Raw genomic sequence first — 27,990 nt, forward strand, 5'->3', positions numbered from 1 at the left:
TGGGAGAGCGGGAAAAACTAGAAATTACAACACTTACCTTTGAAGAATACACAGTACTTTTGCTATGAATTTTCTTAAAGAACATATAACAATGTGCATGTGTAACTGCATGATGGGTGAAAACCGATCCAAAGGAGTCAAATTCAATATCACTTGAGTAAGCATTCATTTTTTCCAATACATTCTCTTAACCTGATACCAAACATTATTAAGTCTGTCTACTTTGCCAGCATCTTCATAAAGTTATCGTATACATCTTTAAGGTCGTGTTATTTTTCTTCTTTATGTTGCATAAAGAGGCCTGAATTAAAACCAAGTTTTAACCTTTTAATTACCAGGTATGTTTGTATCCCCAGTTTTGAGAAGTATCAGATAAGCATTTGATTAAAATGCACACTTTAAAAGTAAATATTCTACACTGAAATAAACTATCACCCTTACCACTGAACACTGGTTCACCTACACTGAAAAGAACATGGAAGTAAATTATGTAGTAAAAACTTTATACTGTCAAAACACTGACTACACATCACCTACCAGTGAGATTAACAGTGGCATTTCTGGGCACCTGCCTAGACTAGGGACCCTACTTAGTGCAGTCACTGCACTTATGAACTGGTGCTTAAGAACCATTTTTGCTAACTCTAGAATTTTATTCAGTTTGACTCTATCAGATGAGATTTGAGCAAAGGGTGGTTTTTTAGTGAATACACATTCTTATCTTTCTGAGAAACTCATGGTTCAGGTTCCCTACAAACAGTGCCATCACAAGAATTACTTGACTGGTGTTAGATCACTCAATCAGTGTAGTTTGTCAAGAGCAGAAATCAACAAAGATTTTCTTTCACCAGGGTGGATCCCAGATACCTTAACTTGGGCCACACCAAACCAGCATAAATGAGTTATACTAATAAATTTTAGGTGATTGTCTTTGTGCCTGACTACCACAGCATCAAAGCACAGACTTCTTTCTAGTTTAGTACACTGAGGAGATTGCTTCTTCATCGTATCTGAAGATTTGTTATGATGCCATTTGCTACTTCTCTAGTTGCTAATAAGAACAAAGAACAAAACATTGATCCCGTATGTAGAAACACGGATGAAAAAAAATTAATCTCAATATTTCAGGCCAGTTTTATACATCATAAAGCAATAAATTAAACACCATTTTTCATGAATACCAAAAGACTTGTTTCCTCTCAAAACCTGTTACTAACTTTAAAGGGGTTTGTACAGTTTTTAATCTTAATCTCGGAATTGTTTTACTAAGCAACAGTTCCATTCATTAATCAGTAACACTCATGTAAGACATCAGTATCACTGATCATGTTTACTAGCATTTTAAAATCTAGGGCATATTCAGAAATACTGATATGACCATATTTTGACTGCATTCAGTTGCTCTGCCAAATCCTTTCATGCAAAGGATTATCCCAGCTATTTATTTTTAGTAACACTTTTTTTTTTGGAATGTCTTACTAGGCATAACCTTAGCATCTATTTTTATCATTTAATGTAACTATAACTACTCACCTTTGTGGTAGCTATACTATTTACAAAGCTGATTTGCTGAAATCCTTTTTCACTTAAAGTTAGGCACACATCCCATCGTTCATTCACAACTTCATGAATAACTTTGAGTGCAACTCCAGTTTCATCCAGCTTGTCCTTTACGTAAAGATCTACGTAACTGCGAAATCCATTTACCTATGAGTGACACAGATAGCAATTACTCTACTTCAGATTAAATACTCAGTCCACTTAAAAAAAATTAAAAGAGGTTCTTACAGGTAACTTCTTCCCATTCAACATAACTTTGACTCCTTTGCATGACCCAGCCAAATCATATGCTCTTCTTGTCATGAGGGCCACAATATCCTTATCAAGTTTTTCCATTTTAAATTTAGATAGATCTGGTTGGAATGTAATGCATGTGTAGTCATCACCATCAAAATGTTTAATCTTGGGTTCAGAAGTCTTCATCATATTGTTCATCCAAGTCTTTGGAAACAAAACATTTAAAATATTAGCTTAAATACAAGACACTATCCTCCTGCTTTGTTCTGTTTTCTATTTTTTGCTAGGACTGCAAAAACTACAGAACATAAAGCTCACAGACTTCTTTTAAAAGTTTCCTCTGGTAAAATACTAAGTATAAAATTAATTGCTTTACCAAGATTTACACGTATTGGTGACAGCCGATTTGTGGTTTCTATAAATATACAGGCATCGTTACATTGATGGATATGATTCTAATGCAAGTAGAGCGCACTGCAGAACTGATTAAATTAAGTACAAGTGAGCTACCTAAATAGTCTTTATTGCCCATTAGTTCAATGTTTTCCATCCACTACATACTTCTATAGAGAGGTTTATCAGTCCCTGCGCAGAGTCTCAGCAGTCCCTGAGATAGCACTTCCGTGGATGTGCTTTTAATAATTTGTTTTTTGGCAATTAGCAGAAAATCTCACATTTTTAAAGAGACAGATAAACCATTGAAATGTATTGGTTTTGGCAGTAACATGACAGCATAACCAGAAATTGCCCAGGAAAAAGCGAGAGAAGCCACCAACTGTGAAACACTCCAAGGCTGAGGAGCTTTGGTAGTTAACACTCCCCCCAATGTTCTTCAAACTTTTATAAAGGTGGCCAGCTCAAAGCTAAATGCAGCAGATGAATTACAAGTAATCTTTGAACTTTGTGCTGACAATTAAAACTATGAGCAATGGGTTCATGTGGGGTTTCTTTGCACCCAAGTCCAGCTGTGCTGATGAAATTCATGACCAATACTTCAAAAATTATTTTTTTGATTCTAATATAAAATAAGCTAAATAATTGTTTTTATGTTTGCATAGCAAAGTAGAAAGATTTTTTTTCTGAGAAATCACTTAACAATTGCAGAATATATCAATTAAACACGTTCTTTTTCACATACACATGAATAAACCTCGGTTTTAACAGCAAAAAATTGTTTTTCATTTTTAGTTACCTAACACTTGCAAGAAAAATATTACTTAAAACAAACGAAAAAACCACTAGGATGCAGAAGTACCAGTTCCACTGACAGAACTAACTTGGCCTGAATAGCCTATACACTTTACATTTGAATGTGCATGATTAATTTTATGAAATATAGAAAATGTGTTAAATTTGAATCTTATGATTACAGCAAAAAGAACAAATTTGAGACTATTTGTATACCTGCTTAAAGCTGTGTTTGTATTCCTTGCAAGCAGTTTCAACTGTAAACTTTGTACTAAATATGTTACAAAGTTTTGCACCATAGCCATTACGACCACCTGAAAAAATAACATACAGTAAATTTTGTTAAAGCAAAACTTTATTTATGATACACAGAGGCAATGCAAATGAAATAAAATGTTCCTATATAAGATGAAAGTTGGGCCATATGTCAAGAGCTATCAAAGGACGACAGAGATGCATTTTCACGCTACCTACAATCTGGTGCAACTATTTCTGCCTCAATAATGCACCACTTGCTCCTCCCCCCACCGAGGCCAGGATGCTCCCATTGCTTCCCTTCTATTGATCTAGAGGTTGCCTGCTGAAAGGCAAGTGACCTCAACACCATGATCCAGCTGAAAACTAATTCGTGATCAGAGCCAACTCATTCTGCACATGCTTGCTAGCTCTGGCAGAAAAGCAGCAGTGGGAATAGAAGTCCAGAGGTAAAGAGGTTAGGTCACCCCCTTCTTGGCAACAACTCAAAGGTAAACCTTCCTAACTGACTGAAGTCACACTCATTTTCTGTGGAAACTTGGAGGAATTTCTAATACACTATATAAATGTTAAAATAAAATAAATTCATTGCTCTACGTTTTCTGAAAATAAAATTTTAAAGTCATCATAAAATGGGCTAAATATATGGATTGGGATAAAACAGAACTAACTTTCATTCATGATCTAAATTAGGGTTACATCACATTTAAGATAATAAATCAGTCTAATTTATTGTTTTATTATTTCCTTCATCTCAATAACATAAATCTTTTAGTGCTTGCATATGCTATAATTAACATGGATTTTTTTTTTTACCGAATAATGAATACTGACACTAAACATACAAATATAAAATTTTATGTAAGCACTGTTATTAAAAAAATGAAAAAGTAGGATTTTTTTTCTTACATCATTTTATTCTTACTCTGGTAATGGTGACTAAGTGATCATCCATCATGAAAAAGAGTAAAAATGTAAAAAGAGAAAGCACACCGATAAACAAACTAGCTTCATGGCATAAAACAAAGCAAGTTAAATAGTCTTGCCTGTAACTTTTTTCTCATCATCGTCGTAGTTGCTAGATGTTAGTAGCTGCCCAAAGATTAAAGCAGGTACATATACTTTTTCTACTTTGTGTTCCACAACTGGTATACCCTTGCCATTATTCCATATGCTGATAATGTTTGATTCCCTACAAAATAGTGAAGAAAGACATAAACCCAATTAACATTAACCTGAAAAAAGACTCCTAAATATATTTTACACGCTTAAATAACTGCATAAGTTACAATAAAAGACCATATTCTGTTTATTCACTGCTCTAGCATCTTTAATTTCAAAAAACATTTATCTGTGCTTAGTAGGTGTCAGAGAAGGAGCACAACTGCCCATACATGACAGCATTTCATATAAAAATGATCCCCCAAAAATCTGTGTGAAGATCTTTCACTATCAACATGATCTGCAACAGAATCATGAAACTTTGTGACAGAATTATACTTGTTAGAGATGTAGCTTTACAGGTTTCAGTTAAAGTCCATCCAGATAAGGTTATCTCTCTTTAAAACTGTTATTTTCCTCTTATGATAAACATTGTAATTTCTTTTATGCATCAATACCAAAATTCCTCAACATCTAGCATCACTAATACTTACAGTGCTCATACAGAATTTTCATTCTGGAGCATTAGAGAGTTCAAAATCAAGACAGGTCAGACAGACATACCACTACCATTTCCCTCCCACTCCATGATAAAAGCGATTTGTCTACAGAAATTGGTACTGCACTGAAAACTTGCAGAAAAATGACTTTTCAGCTTATTATCCTGTGGATTAGATGTGAAAATTGGATCTCCAAAATATTTATTAATCATTTAAATATCACTGAAAAGGTACTACTAAAGGAACCCAATCACCACCTATTTGACTATGGTACTTCTTATTAGGAAGTATCTCTTCATCCTCAAGTGTTCAATTTGAAAAAAAACATGGGTGACAACATATTTGCAATATGCAGTTTCAGCCTAATATAGCTTACTAATTTAAACATACCTTTAACCTCACGCTGAAGGAGTTAACATAGAAGCTCAGGAAGTACAAAATTATGGTACGGAAACTTAACGTTAGTATTTATGATTTACATGTAACCTTGCTAGTTACAGTTATGTACTAGCAAGTTTTCACATAAGCATAGATTTTATAATCTTCAGATTCTAAGTTTCATTCAATCAAAAATTAATGAGTGGTTTAGGAAAGCAGATTATTATAAATTCAGAGTGGTAGTAATTACTGTTAAATTCACTTTTTCATCTTAGAATATGAAGCTAACAGAAATAACTCCAAAAAGATTATTTTTGTTGTAAAATAAAATCCAATTTCATTTAGCAAAATCATTTGTACAAATTTAAATTACAATTGCTCTGGCAGGGAAAGTAAATTAAAGCATGCTTTTACTTACGGATCGATGGATATTTTAATACAAGTCATATTCTTGTCCCTCTGCTTATTGTCAGCGGCATTTACTATGAAACAAAGTAATACATTAGCACTTTCTAGGAGCAATAATTAATTACTTGATGTGTTAAACTGATTATATAAACATTCTACCACAAATTACAATGATTTAGGTCCTTTTTTTCATCAGGTAAGATTTTGTATGCTCTGTATCTTTATTACCAGCATCAATAAATAAGAACATGGATCTAGAAGAAGGTATTTTTCAACCTTCTTTTAATTCCTAATTTTACTTCTAGTAGTTAGACCATCTCAGAAATACAGAAGTGCATTTTGTGAGCCTCTTCTCGTGTTCTTAGCATGCTGAACACCTCATTCTTCTGTTTCTGCACTTCTTTGGATTTGTCACACATATTACACCAAACGTGTGAAAAATCCTAGGAATTGTATGCATCATCACCAGATCAGTTTACACATCATTTTGACACTAAAATGCAATCCTGAAAAAGTCACATCCATTAAGGAGTGTTTTGATATCAGCAAAAGGTTTCTCTAAAGAAGCTGAGGCTTGTAACTACTCTCGTTTTCAACAATTTAGGATTAAAAGAAGGATAATTGGAGGTTAACATTTTATTGGAATTTAATTAAATTGGACTCCAATGTATATTAGCTACAAACAATAGAAATCTGAAATGTGACTATGGCCATTAACCATAAAAACACATTCAACATTTGTCTCAACACCCACAAAATAGGTCAAAATAAAATCCCAAAACAGCAAAGTACGTGAGGAGAAATCCAGTAAAAACGTATCTTAATAGCTTATAGGGATCTCAATATAGTATCAGATATTTCAAGGTGCTTTTCCTAAAATCATTAAGAGTAGTTTCACTAAAAAGCATGCACAGCCATAATGTCCAATTTTCATCACGTTAATACACTGAACCTTAGCTCTCAAACCACACTCTGTAGTGTGCTTATGAGTGCTACATAAAGAAGCAATAAGCCATACAGTACTACAATAATGACATGGTAATTATTTTCCTTTTGAATGGGACCAGATGAAAGTGTCTCCCTTCTGTGAAAAGCCTGTAAATTCTATCTAAGAGGTAGCGCTCAAAAAAAAAAAAAAAAAAGTGATTTAAGTTTTCAGTCTCATATTTCTCAAATCACGGAATGAGTGAAAAATAACTAAACAAAATCCTTCATTTCCAGCTGGCCAAGAAATAGACTTTAGCCATAGACTCTGAGACAGCAGTACTATAAACTGTAGTGTTAGAGGTGTGGGTAAGTTCTGAACCCAATGAAGGTCGTGACAAAATTTCCATTGACCTTAATAGACTGTAATTTAGTTCATGATGTTATCCTGCCAATTCTTACAACACAAATTCATAAAAACTGATTAGCCCAAGGAATAATGTCAATTAACCCAAAACATCAGTTCCGCAGACCACTCAGATATTGCATATCACTATTGCCAGTTGGTCTTCAATGTGTGGCAGTCACCAAGAGAATATCATAAGCTAGTAAGTCATAGTGACTCAGGGACTTAGGACACAATTTTCTAAAACTCCTTTGTTTGTGCCTCAACCACCACGCTTTTAAACAGCAGTATTATTCATATCCCTTTTAAAACTGTTTGAAGTCTAGAAATGATCCATCTAAGAATGACCATCAGCACCACTACCACTCTGTACACAAGGAGGCAGTTTTAATGATTCACGAGATGAAAATTTAACTTAGATAACTTTCAGTTGTCTTCTTTCAGAAAAATCTTCAGAGAAGTCTTCATTTAAACGTTACCTAAAACTGCTAGCCTGATCAAACTTGCAGATTAAAAAATCTTGTAACAATATCAATGACAAAATATGATCTATTTTGGACATCTAGTAACAAATAATTATACTTTCTTGCAGTTTCAACTGAAAGCATTCTTCTCTATTCTTAACTGTTCTACAGTGCTGGCGTGCACTAAAATGTCCAAGCACTGTATTTTAGTGGAACACCAAAACCTGGATATACATTAACGTGCTTTTAGAGTTCTCAGAATAATCATAATGCTAAAATAATGTTATACATACCAAGGATTTCATCAAAGATCTTGTATAAGCCTGGGACAAAGGTAACTTCTCTGCAATTCATTCCTACATCTTCATCATAAACCCACATTAACTACATATAAAAAAAAAAAAAAGAAGAAAAAGAAAAATATTTATTGTCCTTGTCTCAAAAACAAAATATTCATATTTTATACTTAACATTTCAAAAGTAAAATTGAGATTTTTAACTTCATCACTGTCGTAATTTTTAGCTGATACAGAAATACAAAGAGAGCATTTCCAAAAAGAAGAAAAGCCCAGTAAATACTTCTTTTGATGTAAACCCAGGATTTGCAACTCTTAAAAGCATTATCAACAACTAGAAACCTAGTGCGTTTTCTCAGAATCTTGTATCAATTCATATTTTTACTTGAATAGCGATTAACTTAAATATAAACATTAACAAAGCAAGAGAGTAATAAATCCTGTAGAATATTCCAACAAATACATATGCTAAATACAAACACTGAAAAACTGCTCATCAAATCATGCACACATGCAAAAAACATGGATTTTAGGATTCGTTAACCTAAGAAATATTACAACATAATGATAAAATTGGCATTGGTAACAAACCCATGTGTTCCACAAGGACCTCTCCAACAGCCATAAATTTCTGACCTTAACTGTAAGAATTTATCCCAACAATAGTCTCCAGTACTGAACAAAATAATACCGGTACCTAGATGCAGTATTTATCTTTATTCTTAATTTCTTAATCAGATTTATTTCCTCTTCTTTTCTTTTGAATCTAGACATCAGTCACATTTTAACATAAAGTTGTTATAGTGTAATTCTGCCATTTGATTTTGAGTTCACAGAACTAAAGATCTTAGCAAAGCAACATCTTGATCTTTAATCCTTCCCATAGTTTTCATGTACCATACCACTACTGTAATCCTTCCTTTTCCATGGAGCTCATAGGTGTAACTCAAATAGCAATTTAAAGATTGAGGTTTACCTACTAGATGCATTATTCCAGATGCTCCTGCAATATTAAAATATATTTAATTCTGATTTAATTCACCTGTATCCCACATGGATCCTAACTGAAATCTCTATGTAGCAATGCAAATACAAACAATTAACTGCAGAATAAGCAGACATACAGACATCCTGATCTGTCCAATGGTTTATTATTCAGACTATTGTACAAGCGACTCCAAGAATCAGAAAGCAGGAGGAGTTGTAGCAACAAAGACAAATACTCCAATGTACTCTCTCCAGCTTTCACATTTCGTAATTGCTTTTAAGAAATGTTAAAGCTCTCCCAGAGGAGAAATCCAAGGAAGGTAATAATTTTTGTAGTACCTCATAAAACTATTTGACAACATTTTTTTTTAATATATCATACTATTAAACTGTCAAGGATGGTTTCTCAGGGTTCACTTCCTTCAACCATGGACAGTGGGAGGAGGCACATCTGAGAAATACAATAAATGATTCTATCCAGCTCTGCATTCATCACCCTTTACTGGCCACTATTCAGAGGTCCTCTGGTAACCTAAATATATATCATTTCCATGCCCAAACCCTTCAATTTAGAAATATTAGAAGTAATTAGAAGATTATACAACTTGCCATCAAAACTCTCCCAACAGGCTTTCTTTCCTTCTTCACCCTGTTTGCAGGGTGAAGTCCAGTGATAACCTGAGATTCCTGTAATGGTAGCCTCCTTTCCACTGCTCCTCACTACCCACTTTTTGGTTCTTGGTCCTAAGCTACCCTATGCACAGCAGAATGGACCTGCTGCTCATCTAATCCCTTAACTAATGAGTCAATTCAGCTCCTAAAACCATCCCCCAAAACACTCCTTTCTGCTGCATTAGTCTTCTGTCAGGTTGGTAATCAACTCAATAAGAAGTTACAAGGGCCATCAGTTTGAGGCACAGCAGTTATGCCACCTCACTAAATACAAATTCTCTGCCAGCTTTAGGTCCTCTGCAACCTTCTTTTCAATTTTACTTTTGTTATCTTGGACACTCCTCTCACCCTATTTAACAATCCTACCATTACATTAAAGAAAAAAAAAAAAGCCCTAAGAAGCCTGACTGTTCTTGAATATAACTGCTTGATTCATTCTTTTTCTACTTGTCCTTCCTCTCTATCGTGGTTTAGCTCCTCAAATCTTCAAAGGAGACGATACTTTCTGGTCTTTGTTTCTGCAGCACTTAGCACAAAGGGCCTCAGATCTCAGCAAAGGGTCTAAGCACAATATAGGTGTAGCATTGCCCTTTTTTTCTAAAGATTGTATGTCTCTGTTGAAGTTCAGCAAATCACACCATCGCTATTCTTGGGGTTGGTGTTAGTGCTAAATCTCACGCAAACCCACACTAAAACACATTACAGTAATGGGGTAGGGTTATCTGATTATGATAATTAGCAAATTCAATTGAATAAAAGCTGAAGTGTTTCTTTTCCTGTCACTTTCTTTTTTACTAAAAGGCTATAGGCTATTTCAGCTGGTTAATTTCCTTCATACTATCTCCAAGCACCTTACTGGGGAAGCATCACAGCACTAGTAGCAAGAGTCCACATATTCCAGAAACTGCCACATGGCCAAAGCCGTGACTAACTTCATTAAACATTACTTGCATGTGAAAAAAAAAGAACATGCAGATTAGAAGAGTTGATCTTAGTTCTCATACCTTTTGGATTCATTTCAGCTTTCCCTGTATCAAAACAGCACCAACCTATGCTGAATTCTTCATGAGTGAGAGCTTTCACTGAAGAGTGTCTTTTCAGCCACGAAATCAGTAAAATAAGCTCCTTTTTTAATGTGAAATGTGTGTGAATCCCAGGTGGCACATATGACAGTTGAAATAGTATCAACTGTGTTCAAATACAGGACTATCTGTGACTATTTCAGCTGAACACCCAACGTCAGGTAGCTTACATAACTTCAGAGTCAAAAGCTCATGGTTGTTGTAATGTTAAGATCTGTTCATTATCTAGAGATTTATGTGTCGATTGCCATCATTTCCACTGAACTACCACACACTTGCATGATGCTGTCTAACTCAGCTTCTGAAACAGTGATTTGAAAAAAATGATTGGCGTATGCGGCTTGTGTGTATACGTGTTGGAACAACACAGAAAACTTCAGAGCAAAGAATTCTAGCTGTTCATACAAACACAAAGACTGACATTTGGAAAGCTCATGGGGAAGTCCAGATACTAGTAGAATGCCTCAACTGCTTATTTTGATAAAATACCATTGCAACATCAACTATTAATCGATTTGAAGCAACAACTCATGCAGTTGATCACACTCACTGTTATGTGTACTGATAACAGTCCAACACTAAGTTTTTACTTGCCTTCTAAGCAAACAGATATTCTGCATGATTGTAATTAAAAATAGCCTTTTAAATTTGTATTTAGGTGATGTCTCCCAGTTCCAGTGTGAACTACTTATGATAAAAAGTAGTTTTAGATAGAACTACTTTAAAAAAGTAGTTTTTAGATAAAAAGACCTCCTACATTTGGTGGAAGGGAAGACTCATTACAATTGTGCAAATAGTGCTTGTAATGTCTTCTTGTGAGCCTTGGCGCTGGATGGACTGAAAGACACTTTCACAGACTTTTCTGGTAACAGCAGATGCTGCAGCTCCTATCCTATTTCTTGAACAAGGTGAAACCAGAATCATGGTTTGCAAAATCAGGATGATATTTGTGAAATACATGACTGCAATCTGGTAATACCACATATAGTGTGGTATATTACCCAAAGAACAAAAAAGGTGTGATGGAGATTCTGATCATTTTTCATATATTCTTAAGACTTTTTTTTTTCTAGATGCAAATGGTCTATAGTAGAAAAAGAATGTTTTGTATCAAGAGAATGTATGACCAAAATCCATCAGGTTTAATGGAAAAGTTCTGCCCAAAATTGTGTTTAAGATATTTTTACTCAGTTCTCGTAGTTGGGTGTGGGTGAAGATGGAAAAATAAAGGATGATTCTGATGGCTATAAAATTATTCTGTAAGATATTTCTTACGTTGGAAGTAATTAAACTTTCACGAAGAAAAGAAGAATTGCATATACCTATGGATGTAGGTGGAACAAGACCTGAGAGCTAGTTCTGCCTCTGACCTCATGCATGAGCTCAAGTAACTTATTTTGGCCCTGCATTTTTAGCTATGTGCCATTTAGTTAGCCTTGCCATTTCTGAGGGTGTATTTGTACAGTACCCAGTACAAAAGGGTCTTCATTACAGAGAGGCCACCATAATAAAAACAAACTTGGGATATTAGAAAGAACCTGTGTTCCTTGTTACACTTTTTTTTTTTTTCTAAGTCTGATGGAATTCATGTTTAGATTTGTTCTTAAGTCCAGTTATTTCATGCCCATATCGTCCCTATGGATCCTGCAAGCAGACAAACTTTTGTTGTATTTTAAGCACCAAAGACTATTTTCAGTGAAACCCATTTTGTTCCATTCTTTTTTTTTTTAAATGCTACCACAAGTGAGTGGGAGCTGTCGAAACCAAAATGATGACAAAAGCTGAAATTTCTAGTCACGATTATATTTGTAATGGAACCCCCTACAATACCATGCTGCACCTTGCAGGACACAAAGGAAAAACCTCTTTCTGAAAAACTTATTTTTGTTACAATAATAGATACAGCAGGAGTCAGGAGCCTGTAATTTTTTCCAGAAGTCTCAGGAGGACTGAATGATTTGAAGTGCTCTACAATTACATAGTTTAATCTCTTACAGACAAATTCTAAAAAATTCATCATGGAACAGAATTACAGACAGTTTTTTCCTGTTGAAAAAAGAGCTGTTCCTCTAAGCTAACAACCCACTTCAGTAACACTTTGATTTATACTGGTAATCCAGAGAGCAACACTTCAGAGATTTGCTCTTTCTAGCTGTCCTCCTTCATCCTTCGAAGAATACTCCAGCCAAGAATTAGAAAACAATTAAGTATATAAGAACATACTGCCTACAATTATACAAAAAGAATCCACTGATACTACAGTGTAGGGAGTTTAAAATGCGTGTGATTTTCTCCTCCAAGGAAAGCTCTGAATTCTGGAGCAGCTGGCACACAGCTCTGGAGGAGCATGCAAGGCAGTGGGAACCTGGTTTCCAATATATCCAGTCAGAAGTTTCCACATGCTGAAATTTCTCCTTACAAAATGCAACTGTTTGCTTAGGAGACAGTTGTTATGTGGCCAATCCAGATTACTGTCACCCACAGAAAAGTGGAAAATCTGCTGCTACTGTGTTGGATCTGCTCTTATCTACTTAGTTCAGGAACGTTACTCTTCCAATGTGATCACTGCTGTCATATGAGGACAAAAGCAGAAACGTAAGTTTGGTAAAAATTACAGCTGAACCCACAAGGACTTTTATAGTGAAAATCTATTCTTTTCTGCTTCAAAGTAAGTTCTAACAGTATAGACAGTGAATTCTCAAAAAAAAAAAAAAATGCAACTTCACAAGAACAGCTGAAAAAAGAGCCAGCAGGGGGCTTAAATTCTCAGTTCCCTAACTAAACAAACAGAACAAAGCATTTTGGAGCTACAGCAAATGCTACTTACAAATGTGTACACATATTTGTGTGCATATGTGTATTTGTAAACACACACAAATATATACGTAAGCGTGTATTTATGTTTTGACTGAACTTAAACATTTTTTTCCAGCATATATTTTTTCAAGTGAACCAAGCATTGCTTTAGAAAGTCATCTCCTGACCCCTCCCAGGGCCACAAAAATTATCAGAGGGATAGAACACTTCTACAAAGAAAGGCTAAAAGAGCTGGGGTTGTTCAGCCTGGAGAAGAGAAGGCGCCGGGGAGACCTTATTGCAGCCTTTCAGTACTTAAAGGGGACTGATAAGAAAGAGAGAGAGAGAGAGACTTTTTACAGGGGCAAAGGTTTTAAAATGAAAGAGGGTAGATTTAGATTGGACATCAGGAAATTCTTTACTATGAGGGCAGTGAGGCACTGGCACAGGCTGCCCAGAGAAGCTGTGGATGCCCCAACCCTGGAGGTGTTCAAGGCCAGGCTGGATGGGGCTTTGGGCAACCTGGTGTGATGGGAGGTGTCCCTGCCCATGGCAGGGGGTTGGAACTGGATGGTTTTCCAAGTTCTCTTCCAACCCAAACCATTCCACGATTCTATGAATCTTACACATTCATGCATAAACACAACTACAGTTCATAGCATGACAATTTAGAATACAGATTAGCCTATTTATTTACTAAAAGAGTCATTTCCTCATTAACACAAAAAAAATGAGATGGTGAACTTAATGGAACTTACCTGAGTTAATGGTTCAACTGATCCGATGTAGGTGTCTGGACGGAGGAGGATGTGCTCAAGCTGAGTCTTTTTCTGATAAACTCTCTCAACAGACATCTTCTTTGAAGTGTCATTTTTATTAATGCTTTCTGATTCTTCCTTTTTTGCAGCACTGATTTGATTATCAAATAATGTCTAAAAAAAAAAAAAAAGAGACACCAACAATCAACCTGATTTATTCAACTTGTCACACTCTAGTTATAAACGAAGCCTGACAGAGATTTAAAATACAATCAAGACCTGTCACGCAATTTAAATGTTAAGGTTCTGGGTGTATTAAGATCAAACTATCCTCTCAACAGAAATAATTCAATAGATTATGAGACAGTTTCTTAACAAATTGGTACATTTTCTAACTTCTCTGACTTACTAAGTGTGACAAAATACTGTGTGACAAAAAGACAGACACTTCTTCAAGTTAGCACCCCAAAAAAATTACAACACCCATTTTATGCTTAAGCATTTGAATCCAAACCACTAAATACTGTTTTGAACAATGACAGTAAAACTACTCTTTCACATTTTTGTTTGGAGAACTCATTCCAGGGGCTTAAGAAATACAGTGCCTCCAGTACGGTTTCTCACTTCTCACCTTCTATAATTTATATTCTATATAACCGAAGTAATTAAACCTGATAGAATCCCAGTTTGGAATGCTTGATGATGAAGTAAGCCAAGGACAGAACAGAGAATCACACAGGTTACTGCCGGAATACAAACTGAATTCCTGCCTAATGTGGCTGGAGATGATGACAGATAGCTTGACTGTGAGAGCAAGCAGTGCTACAGAAAATGAATCCACTTTTGGAAGGAGGACACAAGGAGTTTAATGATTTGATGCATCTTTCAGCTGTTTTTTCCTGATAAATATATCTTTGTATTGAAATAAAACCACACCAAATGAAGAAAGTTAAAATCAGAGTAACCAAATGTAGAGAAGCCCTGTTCTCAGACAGTAAGAGCATATCCACCAAGAGACCAGATACAGCATTTTAAAGTACACATTCTTGTCTGCAAATCTGAATTCTCTTAAAAACATCAATGAATGTCATTTGAACTCACATGATGTGTTTGCCTGGCTAGCACACATAATGCTGGAAATTCTGTTTCCACCTGCCTAATAGCTGAAATAGCCTCCTTTTACGCGGCATTAACCAACTTCGGGGCAGGTGTTACATATGCAGTAAAAACCATCAATAGACAAATGATGACGACAAAAGCTACTTGCTGCTCAACTAAACGTTACGCTCCCGTGTTGCTGTTCCTGGTAAGTCTCTGAAGAAGTACATAAAGGCTAAACCCCAATGCTGGATTAACCAGCAACCATGGAAACTTCTCCGCCAGAAGAAGACATCATCAGTTCTCTCTCAATTTAGCCCTTGTTGCAGCCTCAGATAGCAGTAAAAGCAAAGAAAGCATTCAAGCATATAGGAACCAGGAACACAAGAAGAAAAGCATACTGAACTCACTAACAACTTCAGCACAAAGGCCAAGCACCAACCTGTAACATACATTTAATGAGGACAATTCTCCCTGTAGTATATTCCAATTATTCTTCATCTTTTGTTATTTAAGCTTGGAGGCTTTTTTCCTCTTAGCAAGAATAAGAATAAAGCATTTAATTCCAATCAGAACAGGGGAAATTACCTTTCTCTTGCAGACTTAGAAATCAAACTTTTATAGTTCATGGTAACACTATTAAATACATACTTCAAGAACCTTTGAGAGAAGCAGACTGTGAGCAGCAGTGATGACACAGAGCAATTGTTAGGCCCTGAGTGAACCCAAACAAGAATTGAGTATTCTACCCCGATCCAGTAACTGCCAGCATCCAGAATTATGGGGGAAAGAACCCAGGGGACCCCACAAGCCTGCACCACAACTACACACAGCAGGGTTGGAACCACAACACCAACTCTCACTACTTTTTCTCTGGAGCACAACATGCTCCAGAGCACATCACCAAACGTGAAAGTTGTGTAACTTGCAAAACGTCAGGCACGTGTGGATTAAAGTGTTTTGGTATCCAAGTCAGTTTGGTCTTTAACTGTGACACCCCTCCCACCACCATGCTAAAAAGATTCAACACAGATCTGGAAGGCAGGCGGGAAGAGGATTTAATGTACAGATACATTTAAATGACACGTGGAAGAAGAGGAGCAAGAATTCCTACAACACAAGCATTGCCAGTAGTTGCAATGTGAACTCTACTTCATTAAAGTAGTTCTGTGAGGCTTCCACTGAGCTTCACTACATATTTTTCTTTCTTTTTGACCATACTGGCTGTATTTTATGATCACCTTTGTTTTAATTTATCAGTCTTCTGAGAAAAGATGTCATATTTCATGGGAGCCATCCATCCTTAGCTCACTTACTGGTTCCATAGCCCTGTTAGCACTTTTTTATTATGTTCACATGGTCTGAAGGGACCAGTAATTAACAGAAGAAAATAATGAATTGCCTTTCTTGCTTCAGTCAACATTAACAAAACCAAGATCCTGGAAGAAACAATGGAAGCATTTCTCAATTGAAGTATGAGTTGAAGAGGGGAAATGCAATTCATAAAGAGAGCAAAAGATTTATAGGTATGAAAGACTATAGGATCTTGTTCAAATGGAACTCTTCTGTTTGCTCCCAATTCTTAGGCTTCAAGGTTTTTTTTTTTTTTTTTTTTTTTTTTTTTTTTTTTTTTTTTACACCTCTAGGTTGTATTTATTACAAAAGGGAATGATTGGAAAGGGATGCCTACAAGCCCTAGGCTTAAACACAAAACTAGGAAATGCATTTCTGTACTCCGCTGAAAGCCTTACAGAGAACTTGCAGAAATCTTATGGACAACCTGTCCCACTTAGCAGTTAGAAAGCCGTAGAGCACTTCCAGTGAGATGCTACTGCCAGGTGGTTGTCACATTGACAGAGGATAGAGGTCACACCTAACCAAACTGCTGCCTAAAAGGACTAATCCCCCACCAGCGGCACTTCCTGAGGAACAGGGAGCTTGCTTTAACTCAGCAGTAGTAAGATGTCTGTTACCTTCTGTAACGCAGTAGTTAGAACCCAATTACGTATGGTTCAAGAGGAGGAAAAAAAAAAAAGACCATCATAACTTTTTTTTTTTCTTTCTGGTCAACAATCATTATAAAAACAAAGTCGTTTTACAAAACTTTAATCATACAATTTTTACTAAGACACTGCAGCCACTTTTTCAGTGTGCTCCATTTAGATACAACTGATATTTTCAGAGAACAGGACAGATTTTATTTGTACATTCCTCCAATTATAGTACATCTTATGTATGCAAAAAATACTCATGTTATAAATACTCAGGATTTAAAATATTTAACATGCACACTATTGAAAGACAAGCACACAAAAGCCAAGAAGTATTCAAGACATAAAATAACTCTTTTATGCAGTGATGCCAGTGTCAGAAGTCTGCAGAAATGCAAGTTTCCATACCGGGCCTTTTAAGCTATGCTGTGCTCTGAAACAGAAGACCAACTCCGGATTTATCTTGAATGGGTACTTGCAGAATACAGATGATGTTTAGAAGTTCCCCACCTCCTCCCAAAAATCTTGATCACCAAATTCATGACACAGATCTGTGGACACAAATATCCCTCACAGCCTTCCCATTATGTTTTCCTCTAAAAAAAAATAAAAATGCTTTCATCTGCTGAGCTTCTGTTACTTAAGATGCAAGCGTGCAGAGCCAATCTTTTTATTTATTTTTAAGTTGAGCAAGCACCAAACTGCAGTGTAGTTAAACTGACAATCTTGCCAGTATATTTTGGAATTGTCTCAAGAAGTCTTTTGTATTCTGTCCTGTATGGGAGATCTTCACATTGTTGGAGCTCCAATAACACTTCTCAAAACAGCCCCAGCTGTTGTTTTATGAGAAACACCCCAAAGAGAATTAACCAAGCATCACATGGGGCTTAAGTCTTCTAGCTTCACAGTAAGTCAGCTTACTTAAAAATAATAATTAATTGGTTACCCAATTTTTAGGGTCTGATTTGCAATCTTAATGTGGCCAATTTTTACTTTTTTTTTTTTTTCCTTTGACAGTGTTCAACTTCTTCAACATCCTTGCCCAATGCAAGACTTTAGAGATCCTTGAGTCTTTCAGCTACCCTCCAGGCTGGCCGTGAGGATACATAGCCACAAACACGTCAGCCAGCAAGATGACCATGGTTATGTAGTTCAGAATGTGATAACCAAATGCACTGTGCATCCTTCTTTATAAAGTGTAACTGCACGCCTATACTGTGACCTCAGATGTAGCCAGCATCTTAGACTCTTGAACACAGGACAGTGGTAACTCTACAGGGAAAAAAAAGTAACAGTTCTCAATTAAGAGCACTTGCTGGTCAGTTGACTACATCAAGCAATGGTGTATGTGTGATAGGAAAACATAAGCATGTTTTGTTATGGTAACTGCTTTCTCCTGTATGATTTTAATGATTGTAGATGTTCCTGTTTTGGTTTTGTATAAACTTACCTAATAGCATTTGAAAGCTATATCCACACTTTTCCTTTTCTGACCTCAAGAGTAAGAGCCCAAGCAGCCTCTAACAGGCTACAATTTAACTACAAAACTTTCACTGTCTACAGTCAACTTCAGAGCTCATCTGCTTGGATTTTGCATCTTCTACATGTATCTTCACATTTTGCAATATTTTTCTTGCAGTCCCCTTTGTCTCTGCTCATAACAGAGCACACAAGACATCGCAGACTTTTATTTTTTTAATGAAAACTGGTTCACGTGGTCTTCCTCTGTTTTGAAATCCTGTTGAGTCACCATGCTGAGTTTGGTTACTTGTGCTGCAACAGTTGTACTTCAACACGCTAAATCACCGGACACGTTTGAACTGGACAGTTTGGCAAACCCAGAGAAAAGCTATTCTTATCTAAATAGAGAAGAAAATGTAAGGCTGAAACAAAGAAGGGTACAGTTTCATCACCAGTTTCGATGTTGCCATAATGGAACACACACCTTTACTTTCCTTACTTTATTTAAAGGCTTAGGTTTTTAAAGTAGCTGGATTTCCCACTGTTGAAAAAAAAAATATGAATTTGAAAAACCCTAAAAGTGGTTAATCTTTCCTCACTTGCGCAGACTTAGTTCTGTACTAGCCACTGTCTTCTCTTCCAAAGTATTATCTGTTATTCCTAAACAAAGAAAAAAAAAAAAGACTAGAAGACAAGTACTTTGTCCATGCTGCATTTCTTTAGTCTGCCCAGTCATTCTTTCTTCTCCACATTAACCTAACACACAAGTTGAGATTGATGCAGTGCTCATGCTTTCATTTTTGTCTTTTGGACATTTGTCCTTAATGCTGTGCTCTGGGCAAACAAAAAAAAAAGTGAGATTAGATTGAGACAAATAAAATAATAACATTTACTCCATTTTGAAAGAAAGTTCTCATTGTGCTAATCTTAGCACAGTATTAAATACTTAAGTAGGAAAACTCAAGAATAGTTGTAGATGAACAGAGAAGAGACATCAGGATGTGAAGTCATCTTCACCCGGGTTTTGTCTATTCTGCCTTAATCTAAAACTATTACATGCACTTGCAAAGATCGTTTTCCTGAAACATAAATGCAGCCCTGGGACATGAGACTTTAGAAAAGCACATGGCTTGTCCTACATTTCCTTAAATAAAGCATAGGGTAAGCACATTTAGTGGGACAAGACAGTAGCTTTTGAGTGTAATTAAGCTGTAAAACCTAGGGAGGTTAATTAAGTAATGGAATCCAGGAATGCGGTAGATTTTCTGGCACTTACACTTCAAAAAACCCTACCTCCTCTGAAAAGATGCTACACCTCAAAAAGCTATAGGTGTAATATGTTAATTAGTAGGTGGCTCTATGGATAACTTACACTTGGCTGTAGCCCAGTGTAATATATTAGACTGTAATGGCCTCCTCTTGTCTTATAAAAAGACAGGAGGAACACATTGGTACCCCAACATTTTGCAGTTTTCCCAAAGAAAACTGACTGAGAATACCTCCCACCATGAAAACAAAACGAGGGAGTTTCAAATGAAACCACTTTCCTGCTGTGTTTAACAAATGGTTTGGCTCTCCTCCCAAGATGAAAACACACAAAAGTAACAGTTCCCTGTCAGCATAGCAAATTTGCATAGACCACTGCTTACTGTTGGTGGCATGAACTAAATCTCTATCGCATTCCCCAAAGATAAAGAAAAAAGAGTTCCCAGCAAAGTCACCCAGAACCAGTCTCGCTCTAGCCTACTAACAAGTTTGTATACTTTAAAAAGAAAAATAGGAAAGAGGAATTTAAACTCCTGGTTTGAACAATTTGGACTCGAAACAGTGTATTACATCAATGCTTTTTGTGATGTTTCATAGAATGCCTTGAGGATGGTCAGATTTCCCTGTTACAGAAAACAACAGTTAACCACTGCCAAAAATGAAAACTTTTCTCTCCTTCCCTGCTTCTCCATACAGTGGAACCAAAACTGAGCTCAAAATAAATCAGCTCAAGAAGCAAATGGAGCCTTTCCCCCATTTTTCATTCACTGGGAGAAAACAGTTGCCTACTGGCCCATTTTTCTGTACAAGCTTACTGGAGAATCAGATGTTCTGGTACAAGGAAGAGAGCATTTATTAGCTTTTTATTTTTTCTACTTATCTTGGATTCTTTTGATTTATAGGAAAATCACTTTTCTGTTATCTTACAGCTCCCATGATTCTGTTGTGACAAGAAAATACTGTGCTTTGCTCTCTCTCTCCCTGAAGATTCCCTCACAGATTGAGAAAGCTGGCATGTGAGTTTGTGGCACCTTGCAGACGTTTGCCCAGTTCTTCATACATCTGTTCTCACAACATTCAACGTCTTTGATAAGGAATAGGAAGCCTCAATCTAGGGCACGTCCACTCATTCAATAAAAGGAAGAATAACAGAACTCAGCACCTCTTAAGGATGTAGCTCTCCCCTTAAAGGAGGGCAGCTTAATACCTCATTTGCAGTTCTACCTCACATATCAAGAAAAATCCATACAGAAGATTAAACAATTTTAGCTCTCTTTTGCATCTTTTTCATTTTAGGGTAACTTTTAAAATTATATCTAAGGGAAATACAGCTCTGATGTTTAGATCTAAACCTTTCAAACACAATCTAGCTTAAGAAACCTTTACACTAGCTGTGCTGACGTCCTTTTATTTTGTTGCTAAAAAAAAAAGTGAATTACTTCGATGTGTACACTGTAATAAATATGCAGATTTATCATTAAAAATAAAAAATTAGAAGTGGTGCTTTAATTTGCTTTCAGTGGCAAAGTGTATTTATATGTAAATTAGAATTACATTAAGATGCAGAGGCATTTTAAAATAGCTTTAATAAATGAAACTAGATGAACCGATATCACAGAAAAAGTTCAACATGCACTTTGGAACATAATTTAAAGGGACTCAGGCCCTAAGAGTAAGAGCATGTGTGATCACACCAGAGTTTTGAAACTAGAAGATCTGATCCTCATTTAGAGGGGGCAAGGGTGAAATCTTTCCCTGACTTTCAGATCAGCCCTTTATATACTCATTACTGAACTAACTGAAGAAGAGAGCAAGGAAACATTTCTGAACCAGAATATATTTTATATATGTATAAAAAAAGAACTGATCTATCATTTTACTTCAGAAGAATTATTTTCTCTTATGTTTATAAACAAGCATTTGTTATGTTTAATATTTACACCTTCATTGGTTACTAAATCTCAGGTTTTATTTTAAGTTTTACTATTTATTTTTAAAGTTCAATAAAAACATTTTACATGTCTTGACTTAATATTTACTTCAGTGTTTAAATAAGGGATATCTACATTAAAATACCTTCTTCCAAAGTACTTGGATTTCTCTGCATGTATTTGAGAGGACACCACTAATTCTCCAAGCATGCAATTTTCAACACAGGCTTCTTCAAACAGTTATCCCCATTTACAACGATGTATTTTTGCCTGATACATTTTTGAAACCTTTTAAAACACCTATATTGAGCAGAACAATATTTTCTTTGTGAGTGGTGATCAAAAAATTGACTATTTTAAATTATCCATGTTGAAAAGAAGTTTTAATTTCCAAGTTCTCTCCGTATATTTCATATCAGCTTTAGTGGTAGTGTGCTTTTTTGTTTGCACTCCCTCTCCCCCTGCCCTGGGCAAAATCTATGATAGAAACCTTGAGTCATATTTGATGCTTTTAATTAATTGAAATATAGATGTGTATTTGAAGACAGCTTTTGCACGTAGACACAGTTCACACACAAATTAGAAGTCTGATTCTGGAAAACAAGGTCTATGAAAATAAGACACTATATTTAGATTTGCAAAAAATATATATGGTTTAAACTGCCTACCCTAGACTACTTATATGCTCTTTTATTGGAAAGGTCACTTTATCCATCTAAACAGTATAATTTTAGTTCACATCTAATGCAGTAGTTAGCTTGGAAACTTTATGTATACATACAAATCTAGACAGAGAGACCATTAACAGAGGGCACGTTCTTGAATGTACACCTTCCCCCAACAAACGCTTGATCTCCCATGCATTTTCCTTTAACCACCCTTCCCTCCAAGATACACAAACCTTCCTAAGGTTCATTACAATTCTGTTAGTTCCTCACTTCCACAGATTCAGCATTCTCTCACTGATGCTGTAAGAAGTCTTCCTCCCAGCACAGAACACACGGGGTGAAGCCGCATAATATTAAGCTGCGAGTCTGGCTCAGCTGCAGTCACAAAGAGGTCGCCCTGATCTTATTCCATCACCAAGTCTCTGCCTAGCATCATCTCCATTACATCCTTGACCCTGCATTATTTAGCTGTTTAACAAGACGAGGACAAAAGTATTTCACTGGATGGTTGTGGAGAGTAGAGGATAAAGGTAACAACGTTCCCTTCTGGCAGGCAAGCTGTAACATCTGATGAATCACAACAATTGTATCCAACTTGCCAAAGCAAGCCACAAACATTTTCCTTAGTGCTAGAATATCCGAGTGAGCCATCACACCTCTTTGCACCTCTGCTCTCTTAAGGGCACCAGAACCAGAAAAATCAAGAGAAGCAGAAGGAAATGCAGCTCCCCCTTGACTGCTGACTGACTACACTGCTCCAGAACACCTACAGACTACATTAGGTTTACTAAAACGTAACAGGACCATCCTGAGGTCAGACCTCCCTTCCATTGCATAAGGTGGTAAAAAGGGGAAGAAAACAAACACACACAAGCCACAGTTCTTTGGACAACATCACAAAAGAAAAGATAGGTGCTTATTAAAAGCAGAAGACCAGTCAATGCATGGCAACAGCTGAAGACCTCTCTTCCTCTGGAGAGGCCACAAGGTGTCAGAGGCACGATAAGAAAGTAACTAATGGCATACACTGTTACAAGAACTGTCCTAGGCACAGCTTCAGCCAGAGGAGAAACAGAGTGCTTGATCCAGATTAAAAAAATAAATAAATGGAAAGAATAGAAAGATCATTTTGAACTTTAACCCGGGTCTATAAAGGCAACTGAAAAGGTCTAGAAGCTAAGGGTAGGAACTTCAAGCACTTATTCCTGCTTTTGAACAGGATAAAGTGGTAATAAATGGTAATTAAGATAATAAAGAATTGTTTACATATGGTTCATCTCTAGGCTGGTGTGTTAATTTTTAAGAAGTGAAGATATGACCAGGATTTAGTCTTACTACTGGTCGTATTTGCTTAACTGTCCTTCAGGCAGGCAGAACCCTGTTGGCTTACAGGCCTAGGCTTACAGACTCACTGCAGTGACAGAAGGGAGCTCCTCCTGCCTTCCACTCAAAAGCCTCCGCTCCCAAACAGGGTATCTGATGGAGTACATACTGCAGCAGTGGGCAGGTACTTGTGGAAGGAGAAAACCTAGCCAGATTTCCAATGGAAAAAACTTACCCATGAAGTTAGAAACCACCTAGCTCAGAAACCTTAGGAAGCAAATTACGGCCTATCACTGGACCCTATCAGGCATTATCCAGACAAAGATTTGTTTTAATCCTCTTGAAGCAAATTACTAACAGCTAAGTCAAACCATTGAAAGCTAATCCTTTATTACAGTTCAGAGCATTTGTTTCCAAATGAAGTGATAAAAGAGAGACAAGGACCCTTTAACAGAGATTTGATGGTGGTGTTTTGTATTGAGTGAAGTGTCCTATCCTCTCTATTGCGTAGATGTTCTTTTTGTTTGAAGCAAGGTGATGTTACTGCAAATGTTATTTTCAGTGTAAACTCTGAGACTATTGAGAAACGCTAATAGCAAATATTTAAATAAATTTAAATTTATCTGTCTTTCCACTTACCAATATACAGCTCAGGTATTTATTCAAACCATGTATGAACCAGTCTAGGCCTAACTGGTATACATGTTGCTGCTGTTCTATTTTGTTCAAGAAACACACAGACCTCTGCTACAAACTTTTTTAAAAAAGAAAAGTCACATCAATGCTCAGCATATATTCATGTTAAGCTAGCATTTCCTAGAAGTGTTTCCTTCACAAAGAGCTGGAAGATGGAAGTGGTGTTTGAAGCCTTCAACTGTTTTCAGGAGTCTCAGCTTTTATTTATAAGGCTCACATAGCTTTTAGGGTCAAGAAGAAAGCCTTGAAAACATTCCTACGAGTTACCACAAAAGTGTTGCTTGTTTGAAACCACTTCAATGGTTCTGTGTGCACTACCACTGTATCAGAGCAAACACACCTCATAGAGTTACTTGAAATTACTTCACTTGGACAATACAGGGGATATTTTAAAAAGCACTATTACTGTATCATGACAGCTCACTTCCCGTTGTCCCTAAACACAAAGAAAGGGTGAAGATAAGAGTGGCTGGTTTTGTTTAAAGCAAGTTTTTCTAGCATTAGAAACTGCCATTATGTTTACCAACAGAAATTCCTCTACTTTATAGATCAATGCTTTTGTAGCTAACTCATAACACAATGTGTTTCTGTGTGACCTTTGGAGATCACCCACAAAAAATAACTAATATAAATCTGTTGGTCAAAACTCCACCTTTTATCAACTATTACAGCATTACGGGGGCAGTGGGAGCTGCAAGTACACTCAATCAGCTGGGTGACAAAAAAAAAAAAACTCCTCAAAAAATAACTAGTTGTTGTGGTTTAACCCAACCAGTAACTAAACACCACACAGCCGTTCACTCACGCTCCCCCCTCCCTCTCTGGGATGGGGAGAAAAATGGGAAAGTGAAGCCTGTGAGCTGAGATAAAGACAGTTTATTAAGACAGGAAAATAATAACATTAATAGTAATGATAATGATAATAGTACTGCTAATAATGTGTACGAAACAAGTGATGCACAATGCTGACTGATGCCCAGCCTAACCCTGGGCGTTCAGCCCCCCACCCCAGCTAGCCACCCCTATATATTGTTCATCATGACACCATATCATGTGAAATGCCCCTTTGGCCAGTTTGGGTCAGCTGTCCTGGGTCTGTCCCCTCCCAGCTCCTGCTGCACCCCCAGCCTGCCCGCTGGCAGGACAGAGTGAGAAGCTGAAAAGTCCTTGGCTTGGTGTAAGCACTGCTCTGCAACAATTAAAACATCGGGGTGTTATCAGCACTCTTCTCATCCTAAGCCAAAAACATAGCACCCTGCCAGCTACTAGGAGGAAAACCAACTCTGTCCTAACTGAAACCAGGACACTAGTACAATTTATAAGTTTGAAGTTATTCTAGTTTGTTTTCAGTTTTATAACAATATACTGTTTTCCTAATAAACTTTTTAAATGGCTACATTCTCATGGGCGCCTATCACCAATAGCTGTGCCTGCTTCCCAGCCCACCACTGCTAGTTACATTTCTTCAAGTTCTGTTACTAAGCTGAGCTACTAGGTAGCTAAAAATGAATGACTGGCTGTTTGTTTCTACAGCCACATAATTCATCTTGCCTCTAAAAGAGAAAGTATGTATCACCTGACACTTGCAGGACATTCCAGTAGGAAATTCACTCCAATGTAAGTTCTGTACCTTAAAGAATACCCAAACTCTTTCAAAACTGCTTACAGTTCTTTCCTAGGTAGCTGAACTTAAGAACAATAATACAATTTAAAATCACAGTCAAAGCCAAAATTACACAGACAACTCTTGGTGAGACGTGAGAACCAGTTTACACACCTAGGATTTGCTAATTTGAAATACAAACTACCACCACATTAATTTTTAAACATGTTTCCCCTCCCCCCCCCCCTTTAGAGCTCAGACTTATTTCTGTTCCTCTTCAATTGTTTAACTCCTATGGTCTTAAAAAGAAACCACTAACAATAGAAATACATTACTCAGAAAATAAGCATCCTGATTGTTTCACCACAGTAATACAAAGCCTAAAAAAAAACCCTCAAGGTAGTTTCAGAAGAGCTTAATATCAAGTAGCAAGTACCTACATATCCAGCAGACGTAGGCCAGGCAGACTGAAACCAGAAGACTGAAGTTGTCCCAAACTCTGTACATCTCAACCTCAAGGCCAGCATATCCCATCTACACCTCAACCAACATCTGACCACAACACCACTTTTTCCACCTAACACACTAAACCAACTGCTAACCACCGCCCCAATATTGCTCTTCTGTATGCCAGTATTCTATAGCTGACAGCAAACACATTTGGCTTTAGGAACTGTCTCACAGGTCCTACCTTCAGCATTTAAGATGCACATAAGAAAAAAAAAGTCTTACGGCTTTCTGAACAGAGTCAACACAGGGTATTAACTAAGATCTAATTATTTCTCCACAACTATTGTGACAGGACAAAAACACTTTATTCCTTACTGCTTTTAGAGAAGGAAGAGTCCAATTACTTCCAATTGTAGAAAACCGTTGACTCACCATACTTTCATCCCCATTAGATTTAAGAACGTTTCATTAAAATGCCTACTCAGTGATTTCCACACTTCATTCCGCAGTTTTCTACATGAGGTGTAAAACTTTCAATTACTTGTCCAACCTATACTGTAAAAGCCTTAATTCTGAAGAGCTAAGCAAAAGACCAGATGATAAAGATCACACCGTATTGCAGGAAGCAAAGCAGAATGATTTTAACTTCTTTACTTTGGCTGTTCCTGTATCTAACCTGTCTAATTTCAAGTGACACACCCAGAAACTTGCTCATTTTTATATACCTTTTCATGCTGCTGACTTCTTAAAATTAAATAGAATTAACAACATAAAATGCAGTAATTAGAGCCACAGAAATCACCCACCATCAGAATACACAGAATTTGTTCACCTTCGTAATGCATTTTTTTTTCTCCTCAAGAGCTCAAAGATGCAGAAAGACACAACCAAAGAACAAGTTCATTCATTACTCTTACACAAGACTTCTTAAAAGTTCCTAACTCCATAAAGCACGTGCATCTGGTTAAAGACGCAGCCACCTCACCGTCCACCCAGATGCACCATCTTTTTTTACTTCACCGTTAAATAAGTTACCCAGTTTTGAACTCCACAACCAGAAAGCAAGAGGCCGGGAAGTTATCGACTGGGTGAACCAGGCCCCTTCAGGTCATCTTTGCTCCTCCGTCCCATTGCCACCACAGACCCGCACAGCATCCCTCAGTGCTGGGCACCACGGCCAATACCCTCAAAAGACCTCACAACTTTTCAGAGCGATTCATTAGTCCTAGCGGCACTTATCACCTGCAGCCTCTCAAGCCTCATTACTGCTGTTTGATCCACAAGAAGCAGTTAAAGGAACAAAAAAAGAAAGCAAACGAACAGCCCCCCACCTTCTCAGCCCTGTTATAGCGGGGCACCTTGTGGGAGACAATGAAGTTTAACTCCAAGGTACAACTTGGAGCACCCGGCTCCAGCCTCATTACCCATCCC

General features: G+C 36.8%; 1 protein-coding gene across 1 annotated transcript in view; it reads right to left on the reverse strand.

Annotated features, from left to right (window-relative positions):
- Nucleotides 1–27,990, reverse strand: part of TOP2B (DNA topoisomerase II beta) — a 62,673-nt gene that overhangs the window by 34,094 nt on the left and 589 nt on the right. Inside the window, exons 2-8 of the mRNA XM_032180616.1 lie at nt 14,073–14,246; nt 7,775–7,865; nt 5,698–5,761; nt 4,287–4,432; nt 3,202–3,299; nt 1,789–2,001; nt 1,534–1,707 (exon numbers count right to left, since the gene is read on the reverse strand). Of these exons, the coding sequence (XP_032036507.1) occupies nt 1,534–1,707; nt 1,789–2,001; nt 3,202–3,299; nt 4,287–4,432; nt 5,698–5,761; nt 7,775–7,865; nt 14,073–14,246 (960 nt within the window). The remainder of the gene's footprint in view (nt 1–1,533; nt 1,708–1,788; nt 2,002–3,201; nt 3,300–4,286; nt 4,433–5,697; nt 5,762–7,774; nt 7,866–14,072; nt 14,247–27,990) is intronic.

The sequence above is a fragment of the Aythya fuligula genome, chromosome 2, assembly GCF_009819795.1.
Source record: "Aythya fuligula isolate bAytFul2 chromosome 2, bAytFul2.pri, whole genome shotgun sequence".
Classification (NCBI taxonomy): Eukaryota; Metazoa; Chordata; class Aves; order Anseriformes; family Anatidae; genus Aythya; species Aythya fuligula.